At 48.8% G+C, this 10,915-nt stretch overlaps 2 protein-coding genes across 2 annotated transcripts; both read right to left on the reverse strand.

Moving 5' to 3' along the window:
• Positions 1–1,152: 1,152 nt before the first annotated feature.
• On the reverse strand, positions 1,153–2,029 carry LOC133928982 (pleckstrin homology domain-containing protein 1-like). Its single transcript, XM_062375539.1, has one exon. It carries the CDS (start codon positions 1,901–1,903, stop codon positions 1,394–1,396), a length of 510 nt encoding a protein of 169 aa, XP_062231523.1. The 5' UTR covers positions 1,904–2,029; the 3' UTR covers positions 1,153–1,393.
• A 202-nt stretch (positions 2,030–2,231) lies between these two features.
• On the reverse strand, positions 2,232–9,579 carry LOC133928981 (auxin transporter-like protein 2). The gene is made up of 8 exons (XM_062375538.1): positions 9,502–9,579; positions 9,178–9,427; positions 8,869–9,054; positions 8,165–8,277; positions 7,912–8,095; positions 7,674–7,771; positions 3,874–4,339; positions 2,232–3,270 (listed from the first exon to the last, which is right to left on the reverse strand). Exons 2-8 carry the CDS (start codon positions 9,367–9,369, stop codon positions 3,040–3,042), a joined length of 1,470 nt encoding a protein of 489 aa, XP_062231522.1. The 5' UTR covers positions 9,370–9,427; positions 9,502–9,579; the 3' UTR covers positions 2,232–3,039.
• Between the last annotated feature and the right edge of the window lie 1,336 nt (positions 9,580–10,915).

Genomic DNA, 10,915 nt, shown 5'->3' on the forward strand with positions numbered 1-10,915 from the left:
AAGGAGACAACCTGACTCCTACTATGTACTATACCAGCCTTCCTCGTCAGATCACAATATTTATATGGTTGTTTGACTTGATCACTAACAGACATACTGCTGCGCACACATCAGTATTCTACTTCCATTGGTGCTCTTCTCAATTTCTCGTCTAAGTTAATAGGTTATATAGGACACAAACTTCATAAGGATATTACAGTGGGGGTTATTTTATCAGAAAAGATCCCACAATATGCAACAAAAAATAGAGCAAATTCAGGCACAATGCAAATGCATTTAAACTAACAAACCAAACTTAAAGAAAAAAAAGACAGAATTTGATGGTTAAACTTTGTCATCTTCTGAAATTCGAGCCAAACTTCAAACTGTACAACCGCACAAAACTAATCTAATATCAACCAGTTGCAAGGCCAATACGTATCATAAAAAGAACAAGCTAATAGCAATACACAAAAAATACCGAACTTATTACCAGACAGCAATCGTTAATATACAAATAATCAAGAGACAGGAAACAAAGGAACATGGCCACAAGTTCACATTCACTTGAAGTACATATACTATAATTGAGAGCCATATAGAGAGAGTCACAGGAATCGCTGCAATCTTAGCACTAATTGGCACTAAAGCATTCTTGACTAAGGATGGAGAATTCATTCTCTTACTGTAGTAACTCTATGATGCAGAATTTCCATGAGTACAATACTGAACACAGCACACGTTGGCACTTAAGCAGTATTCCACACTTCAATGTACTGTACAAAACTTCCACTTGAGATCACAGATTCACAGTATTAAGCATCTAGATGTATGGTTGTTTGATTTCATCACTAATAAACATACTACTGCTGTACTGCACAGATGCATCAATGTTACTCCTTCTAGGACATAAACTTCATAAGAACACTAGAAAGGAGCTAGGAGCTACTTCATTGGGGGAAATATTCTAGTTATGCCATGCATCAAATAAAGTAGAGGCAATTCGTGAACAATCTTATGCGACTCAACAAAAATGTATTTCAATCGAACAAACCAAAATCAACAAAAGGAAAAGGAGAATTGGATGGTTAAAAATTTGCTGTGGTTTCCGAAATTGAAGCCAATAACTTCAAACGGGACAGCTGCAAAAAAAAAAGAAAAAAAAAAGAAAACTAACGAAAACATCAACCAGTTGGTAAATTATGCTGTTGCAAGACCAATAAGTAGTATAGTCGAGAAGAACAAGCTATACACAAAAAAATACCGAACTTATTACCCGACGGCCGTAATTAATATACATATAATCACGACACAAGGAAGAAAGGAACGTCGCCACAAGCTCACAATCACTTGGAAGTACATATACTACAATTGAGAGCCATATCGAGAGAGATGCATAGAGATCACCGCGATCTTACGCTGACGGTTCACTCGCTTCGCTCGCCTTGGGCTGCGGCGGGGGCTGGGGGCGGCTGTCGTAGTCGACGACCTCGGCGTCGGTGACGGATCGGGAGTGCTGGACGATGGACCGGCCTATGGAGTTGATCCACTCCTCCTTCTCCTTCTCGGAGTCGGCGATGAAGTACATGGTCTCGGCCGGAGTGGAGAGCTCGAAGGCGAACTGGCGGTTGAGCACGTCCTCGGCGCCCTTGACGGTGAGGCAGGAGGCGACGGGGATGACGCCGCGGGGCACCGAGGCCCGCGTCACGGCGGGGTCCTTGAACCAGAAGAGCCGGCCCTGCTTAAGCACGAACCACCGCCGCCGCCACGTCTTGATGTACTCGCCCTGCTTGTTTAGCCACCCCGAGCGCTCCACCCCGTGCCAGAACTCGACCCCGCCCGCCGCGTCGCCGCCCCCGCCCGGCGCCGAGGAGGAGGATGAGTCGCCCGTGCCCATCAGCGAGCGCCACAGGCTGGCCGCCATCGCGCCGGGGGATTTGGGGATCGGGAGAGGGGGCTGCGACGGGGGCGGCGAGTCAAAGTGCGTGGGACGGGGGCAGTTCGTTCAGGAAGGGCGTCTGATGTGATCGGATCGGGAAAGGGGAAGGCATTCGATCCGACGAGGATAAGAGGTTAAGGCCTGAAGGCCTAGATCCCATCGCTTGTTCTCCTCCATACAATCCTAACCGTTCAGGTAACCTTTTTTTTTCCTAGAGGAGTTCAGGAGCCTAATACGGTTGTACTCTATCCAATTATAAATACATATGTATTTGGTTAAGATATGGTTTTCAATACATATGTTTGATGGCTATTTTTTATTAAAATATATTTATAAAAACTATTTGTGCTATTATAGAAGATTTTTTCAAAACAAATATACACATGATTTTAAAATTTTCAAACTAAATATTTTGAAAACTATTATTAGTCAAAATTTTAAAAGTTTGACCGAATATTTTTTAACGAGATATATATTTATGATTGGAGGGAGTAAGTGGCTTGGCTGCTAACATAAGAATTAGGACCTGAGCAGCAAAATAGAATACATTTTGCTACAAGAAAATGTTGTTACGAATGTGAAATATATTTTGGTTGTGGCCCACCATCCACTTGTAAGAACAAATCAGTTATGTATGACTTTAGTGCACTCTAGGTTGGATCCAAAATTGGTGTTGAACTGGTAGCTGATATTGGAATTGGACTGTCTTACTGCAAATTCTTGCAATATCCTTAAATCTCTAAAGTAGGCCTCTGAGTGATGCAAGAGAAATGAGACCATAGATCAAAACCGATGAAACAAACAAAAAATGAGAATTGTACACGACATTCTTGTATCACACAGCATGTAACAAGAACCGAAGAACCTACGACCATGTGCAATAACCCAAACAAAGAAAACGACACCAACTGATGTATCAAAGCCACGCGACAAATCCAAGTCTAAGGCGGTATTTCTAGTCTGTGAACTCGCAAGCTGTTCCGCTATGTTGTACTCACTCTGGGAGGGTGGTATGTTACAAAGGCGGCGAGAAACCAGCAGCCCAAATGCTTGTTTTTACGCGCTGAGAAGCTCCCTGTTTCCGGCCGGCGCCGGCACGTTCAGCCTCTGGCACTCGCTAGTTAGTGGCGCGGCGCCGCCGACCCTGCCGCTGCCGGAGCGTGCGCCTTCGGGGGGCACTGGTAGCACTTGGCGAAGAGCCCGAACGTGTCGATCTGCCTGACGAAGTTGGTAACGCTGGCCCACCCGCCGAGCCCGAAGCCGACCACCAGCACCCACGCCACCACGAACGCGTTCACCACGAACATCCCCGTCCAGCTCGGCAGGAAGGACGGCGGCTTCTCCGCCGCATTCTGCAAAAGCACCGAAGAAAAAGTAAGCAGCCGGCCGGCGAAAACAACGTGACGAACGACAAGCAGATCGGTACGGCGCGGCGCTGTAGGACGTGACGTTTCGCGTGTGCGTTCGCACTGCGCTGATGCTGTCGCTCGCTAGTTGCACGCTCCTTTCGGCGTGCCGAGATGACGTCCCCGGCCGCCACGAGGCGTAGGAAAGCAGTGACAGCAACGCCCTTCCCGTCGGCCCGGCCGTCCCAGTGGGTTCCTGTCGCGATTCTGGCCAGTCGATCACCCGACCAACGTCGATCTGTGTAGCCGCGCCGTCGCCGTCCGGATCGCGACAGATGAGCCTGTCGAACTCAGGCGAGCACACCGGGGCAGCAACGGGAGGGCGTTTTCGGCATCAACGGCTCTGTGCGCGTGGCATGTCTTTCCTTTCTTCTAGTGGCAGCACGACAGACATGCCCCAACATCAGCTTGGCCCATATCTTCAGAGGAGCGTCAGGGACCAGCGTGTATGAACGCACTGACTCTTGATGTGTATATTTGTCAATGCTGTGTTGACGTGCCAGCGCCGAGTTCATGCACATATGGAAATCGAAGGAGTTGCACGCTTACCAGTCTGGCGGACGCCGAGCGGTACGTGAGCATGTGGGCGAGTGCGGGGATGATGTAGACGGTGAAACTGACGAGGAGCGCGCCGACGGCGGAGTTGATGGGCCCGAAGAAGGGGAAGATGATGGCGAGGAACCAGATGGGCACCACGACGGGGAACCGCGCCAGCGCGCGCAGGCAGACGCTCCTGGTGCCGTGCATGCCCACCACCTTCTCCCACACGAAGTAGAGCGGGGTGCACGCGAACCCGAACGTGATGAACTGGTGGATCAGCATCAGGATCACTGCCGCGTCGCGCCACCCGGTCCGCGGCAGCAGCGAGAAGGCGTTCGAGTGGTTCAGCAGCTGGTCGCCGAACGCCCAGTACATGGCCGCCGCCGACGGCAGCGTCAGCGTGAACACGTACAGCGTTGCCACCAGGTAAATGTACTTGAACTTCCGTGGCTTCCACATCGCGTGCATGATCTCGCTGCGCCCAAAATCACATTAAAGAAAAAAACTGCTCACTAAATTCTTACATGAATCGATATCAGAAATCAACATGCTCTGTGGGAAAAAAAAAACAGTTTGCTGAAAGCAGCATGTACTCGATTCATTATACAAAGAAAGATATCAGAACAATGATCTGCTAGCATATGAAATGAGCATCAATACTTGGAATTAAACGTACTAGGTACCCTTTCCACACATGCGTGCAAATAATTTAAGAACTTTTACGTTGATTGAGCGATAAGCCATCAAGGCGAAAAAGCCAAAAGGTAGTGCTTCTCCTAGTCAGTAGATTTACAAAGATTGGGCCTGAGGAATCTCTTCGACTGTAACAACGCCGTTAGGCTTGATACGAGCGCCTCCGGTCAAATTAGCAGCGGGGGCCGACAAATACGGCGAAATTAAGCAAATATCGATTAAATTTAAATACCTAACTCTCACAAAGTGATGCTATGATACTACCCTCTAATGGCGACTGTCATATCACTAAAAAAGCTGCAGAGAAATTCCTTCAGGCAAAAAAGTGGTGACAGGGCCACTGTAAAGTCAGCTCCAATGGTTAGAGTTCTAATAATTGGAGCTGCTCTAAGTTTGAGATGAAATTGTCAGAGTAGGCCTTTGAGACTTCCTCGCCCGTCTCCACTAACCAAAGGTCATCACCGAAAGATAAATCAGGATCATGATACGATCGGGTACTGAATTTTCGCAATCCGATATATATCTTGTCACCCCGCACGTGGGCAATAGGACGGAATGGGTTCACTTGATGTGAACTTCGCACTAGCTGAATTGAAACCAGTCCGTACGATGGCGGGTCAGGATTTTTAACTTGTGTATACATATCTATCGCGCTCCTACCAGCACCGTCACGCCCGTCTTGCTCGTGCCCACGTCACCGTCGCAGCCACGGCCCGCTTGGCTCGTGTTCGCGCACGTGGCGCAGCTTAGATCGATGGTATCTTTAAGCTTTGTGCCGTTGCATGACCTGGCTTCCCCTTTCTGTTGAACTATCATTTTTATCACTGTATTTGTGAACAATTTTTTCTCTTCTTCTTCAGAATCTCACCACAGCTGTTCATTATCCGCTTGCGCGTCAATCCAGCAAAAATTATCTAAGCTTTCTATCTTTATAGCCTTTTTACCAAAGCAGCAACACTCCGAATACGGTGTGAACGACGAAGTGCTGCCAGCTCCATGATCATATTGAGCATGGATTGAATCCAAATGTAGTTTAAACTGAACTTATCCGTATGTATTTCTCCTTAAAATTTCTATTTTGCTTATTCCATGTGGACACAATCGAAGCAAAACGCCCAGAAGGCATCAGAGAGGGGTTGAGAAAGAGAGCACTCACCGTCGAATGAGAAAAAAATAAAATAAAAAATAAATACACATACTATTTTTATGGACTTATTATAGGAGTGCAAGAAAACAAATAGATACATACGTATGAGTAAAGATGTAGCAAATTAACAACACATGAGCATCACTATATAGGACTGGCAATAGGTCGGGTCGGGTCTGGATGGAGTAAATCCATGCCCAACCTGAAACTCGATAGCTTCAATCTGACCCATACCTGAAGTATTAAACAGTTGAAAACTTAAACCTGAACCCAAACCCATCGCGCGCTCGTCGCGTTTCGGGCACCCATCGGGTTCATACTGCCGGGTGCGTTTCCCCTCCATGGCTCCACCTCCTCCGCATTCCTCTTGCTGCCACCCTCCTCCGAGCCATCACCTTCATGCTTTCTGTCGTCGTCGCCCACCCACCCACTGAAGCAGCCCGTGCTTGCTTCCCTGCGACTCCTCCTAAACCTAGCTACGAGATCCCCCTCGTTCGGCCTCTAAGCAGCTCCCATCCTCGGTTGTCAGGCAGTGGCGCTGTGGTAGTGGGGCAGTGTAGCAAGGCGGCCGAGCGACAAGAGCGGCGATGGGGTGACACGGTGTGGCGGTTGGGCGATGGGAGCGGCGGGGCAATGCACGAGAATGGTGGGGCGGTGTGGCGGGATGGCTGGGCGACGGGAGTGGTGGGGCATGAGGCGACGGGCGGCTAGGCTAAGTTGGCTTTTCAGTTGGGTTGGGTTGCAATGCGTTGGGCTAGGCTACAATGCAATGCAATACGTTGGGCTGGGCTGCATGCATATGCATCAACCGGGTGACCCGTGGGCACTAGCTGGCGAAATACAAAACTCAAGCCCGACTTGACCCGCCAGACCATGGGTGAAAATATTGACTCGAACTAGGACCCGTTGGATCCAAAACCCACAGGTACCTGAACCTATGGGTCCAAAGCAAATGAGAATAGTACCGTGCTCCGGCCACACCCTAGCCTCGCCGCACTTGCGCCCGCCTGCACTCGCTCCATCTCCTCTCGTGTGTGGCGCTGACTGCATGTGTTAGGACGACTTGAACAACTTAGATAATTAATTTGGGCCACAACAGGTAGTTTATAGTTTGGGTTGTGGGCTTGTTTCCTTAGTTCGGGTCTCTTTCTTTCTCCATTTTCACTGTGAGTTGTTGAATTTTTTTAGGCTAGATGATGTGTATGAATTTTTTTCACAAAAATTTAGGTATACATATATACACTCATGCCCCTTCTTCGGCCCGTCTCTGAGTCCACATCATCCAACCTCTGGAAAGAACAGTTATTTTTCTACCGCTACAGAAAAACAGCTGAATTTTTAAGATAAAGGACTCCCTAACAGCTGGGATCTGAACAGCCGCTTGAACGCCGATTATTCCTCAATTTTGGATGTAATCATCACGGAGCAAAGATCATCATAGCAGGTCTTAGACTAAGCACACGTAATGAGCAATGGGAATAAAGGATTGTTTACCAGGAATATTGAAATGCAAAGCGGCTAGCATAGACCTTCACTAGGCGAATGTAGGGCCAGGTTGATCATCAGAGAGCGTAGTGGCCACGCTACATTTCTGTCTAACCAATTGTTAGAAGATAACAAAGCTGGATTCCACCAACCATGGATGATTTCCTACTCCTTGGGATCTGTTTTGCCTCATCTACAACTACAAACATGTTTTTAACTACAAGATCTTCATTTGCCAAGGAGGGGAACAAAGATGGAGTAGAAACCACTAGCCGATTTGATTTTTCAAACCTAGCCTTGTTCTCCCCAGCACTAGGCAAAAGCTGCAAGTGGTGAACTGGTATGCAACACGAAGTCCGATTCATCCAAAAATTCTGGCTTGGATGTTGGGCCCACTTGTCAGTGACCGTTCATCAAATTCGTTGAGAGTAATGGCTGTATGGTTGTCGATGCATACAGATTGCAAAGTTCGTTCAGTACTTACACAGTGACCGCGTGGCCGCCGAAAGTGTAGAGGATGTTGGTGGCGCCGGTGAAGTACAGCACTAGTTTGTTCGGGCCCGAGTGCGTCACGCCGTCGACCTGCGACATCCATTTCAGCACGCGCCGCCGACGAGCGAGGACAAACATTGTTAGCCCATCACCGTGACCGTGTTGACAGACCAGATCAAGCAAAGCAATGATTGGCGCAATGAGTGAGCGACAGGGATCGATGGGCTCACCTGGCCGTGGACGGCCGCGGCGACGGTGAGGTACCAGGCGGTGTAGGTAGTCATGCCGAGGCCGAGGAAGGACCAGACGCGGTAGTTGTGGAAGGAGGGGATGAACACGGAGGTGGTGCAGCAGGCGCCGAAGATGTACGTCCACGTCCGCTTGTCCAGCCGGTCGTTGATGTAGTATATGTTGCTGCCATGGATTCCATGAACCTTCCATGAGCTCAAGAACAGTTCATCTCCCAGACACAAGGAATCTCACCTTGCGCAGGCGATCAGCTGGATGACAGAGCCGAAGAGCAGGAACGTGCAATTGAACGCGAGCCCGGCGGCCTTCCAATACGGGCCCAGGAGCCCATCCAGAACCTCGAACCACTGGTCAACGGCAGACAAAAAACTCAACTCTAATTTTTATCACAGTTCGATACGTGTACCGGAGTAAACAGGTGCATGCCGATGGCGTTGTCGCTTTGCTTAGTGTTCAGGAAATGGCTGGCAAGGTCGGCACAGCAAAGCGCCTTTCCGCTGGCCAAGCAGCACTACTTTTTTAGCACCGGATCTCCTAACCCTAGATCTTCTTTGAAATCTTTTAATTAGATGTAAACCCGAGATTCGAACCTCGGATCAGTGAAAACACATACTTGCGTCTTACCGGTGAGCCATACGCTCGTTTGCACAAGCAACGCTACTCATTAGTCATTACTCACTGCCCGGACTTCCAGAGCACACCACACAGCATGATCGGATTCCGGCGTGATCGATCATGGCCAGCGGATCCAATTCCGATACCGCGGAAAAGCAGCAGATGGACGCACAGAAACCGCGTGCCCGGGAAGCCGGAGAGAAACGAGGCTGAAACTGTTGCGGAGATGCAAGAACAAGCACTCGAGATGCTAGTAGATGCAGAGTGGAGTGCGGCCTGCGCGTGGGCTGGGCTGGGGCGGCGAGCGATAGAGAGCGACCGACCTGGATGACGTGGTTATTGAAGCTGACGCCTTCCTTCTCCTTGCGGGCGCGGTACTCGACGTAGAGGACGCTGATGAGGTAGGCGGTCCAGCTGCCCATGAGGCCGTAGAACACCTGCAGCAGCACGCCGGAGAGCATGCCCAGCTGCGAGAACGAGTACGGCAGCGTCAGCAGCACCTGCGCCACCTGCAAACCAGAACGCACAATTGATTTCAATGTTCCATCCAACCACCATGAGCCGCCGGTCCATGCAACGCTGCTGCGTGCATCTTGGCAAACGGCAGCGACAGCTCTCGTGAACGTACATACCTGGTTGGAGGCGCAGCTGAACCAGGCGTCCCAGACGGAGCCGCCGTGCCAGAGCAGGCTCTTCATGCCGAACTTGCCGTCGTGCTGCTCAGGATCGTCCTCGACACCCATCGCGCGCACCTCCCCCTCCTTGCCGTTGATGTTGGCGACGTCCGCCACGATGGCGTCCTCCGCTTGCTCGCCCAGCACCATCCTCCCGGCCTCCCCCGTCCCAAGCTAGCCGCGCGCTCACGTTCTCTCTACACCCAACCTGCCGCAGAGGAGCCGAAGTAAATAACGGCGGGAGGTTGGCTGGCGACTGCGCAACGCGCCGACGGAACTTACTGTGCTATGGATGGAAAAGGCCGAAGCGAGGTAGAGTCTAGAGTGGTGTGTGTTCTGGATGATCTGACGAGAGAATTCAGGTGCAAAGAGGGGGGACTGGGAGGGGGAACCGCATGCCAGTTTTATAGTAACACTCGAGAGAGCCGTCGCTGTCCCACGCGGCCTTTGCTTCCCTGCTGGCTGCTGCTGCCATTTCTTTCGTCGTTCTTCTCTCTCTGGGCTGCCTGCCATATCTTGCTCAGCAGCTACCGGCGTGACATAATTTTGCACCAGTGTTTGCCAGATGTTTTTCGGGCATTTTCGTTTTGATGACTTGCTGGTTCTGTTTGGGCGAGTCTTCCCTGCTTCAGTTTTGACCTAATCATTTCCTGGCCAAAATTGTGGGAGCATTAGTCATTGCTTAGCAGTGTCCAGCGAAGAATAAACTCATCACTAGTCCAAAAAAAACTCATCACATCTAGTAGAAGCAATAATTCGTTCTTTGAAAAAGGATAGCCAGGCTAGCTGTTGACGAAACCAATGAGCTCATTCAGTTTCGATAAGAAATCAATGTACTCATTCATTACTTCTCCAAAAGAGGCGAAGGGGAGTTTTTTTTTTTGCATGGAAATTTTTTTCATTACTTTTCCGAAAGAGGCGAAGGGGAGTTTTTTTTTTGCATGGATTTTTTTTTTTTGCAAGGAGGCAAAGGGGGGTTGCAATTGCTGTCGTGTACGGGGAGTTGCTTACGCGCAAAGGTGTCGTGTTCATGTACGTTGAAAATGTAGGAAAAAATTCAAAATTAGGAAACATACACGATTGTATTTACCGAAATAGATAATATATCGTCGTATTTATAATTTTAGTATCTATATTCGACACCTTATTTACCAAAAATTGATTTTCTGTATATCGTAAGTTGAAAAAATATGGATCCAACCATATTCGGCACATTGTCGCGTTTGCTTTTGTAGCGTCGCTGTCGTTTCGATGTTTACTTTTTCGCAAATGGCCGGCATGCATGCATGTTGCTTTACTTTTTGCGTGTGGGTGCGTCGTTTTGCTGCTTTTGGTACGTCGCGTTGCCTGCAACCCGCTACAAAATGAGAAGTGATGAGGAGCAACATAGGTGAGGAGCAGCAGAGGCAAGCAGCGGAGCGCGAGGTGAGGAGCAGCAGCGCAGCGCGAGGCGAGTAGCAGCAACGCGAGATCAGTTATAGTAAGCACTTAGATTATATAGGTGATTAATATAGATTAGTAATAATAATAATAAGAGTAAGTAGATTGTTTAAGCCGATCAATTAGATTTGATAAATTATATTAAGTTGATAAATTAGAGTAATGTAATGTATATAATTAATACTTAGGTTAATACTTAGATTAGTAATTAGAGTACTTAAATTATATTAAGTTGATAAATTAGAGTACTTAGAGT

The sequence above is a fragment of the Phragmites australis genome, chromosome 9, assembly GCF_958298935.1.
Source record: "Phragmites australis chromosome 9, lpPhrAust1.1, whole genome shotgun sequence".
Lineage (NCBI taxonomy): Eukaryota > Viridiplantae > Streptophyta > Magnoliopsida > Poales > Poaceae > Phragmites > Phragmites australis.

Coding starts and splice junctions, on each gene's coding strand:
- LOC133928981 (XM_062375538.1), bottom strand. CDS start 9,369: ATGGTGCTGGGCGAGCAAGCGGAGGACGCCATCGTGGCGGACGTCGCC. Junction 7,772..7,911: donor CCGCGGCCGTCCACGGCCAG/GTGAGCCCATCG, acceptor TGGATGTCGCAG/GTCGACGGCGTGACGCACTC. Junction 3,271..3,873: donor GCTCGGCGTCCGCCAGACTG/GTAAGCGTGCAA, acceptor GTGCTTTTGCAG/AATGCGGCGGAGAAGCCGCC.
- LOC133928982 (XM_062375539.1), bottom strand. CDS start 1,903: ATGGCGGCCAGCCTGTGGCGCTCGCTGATGGGCACGGGCGACTCATCC.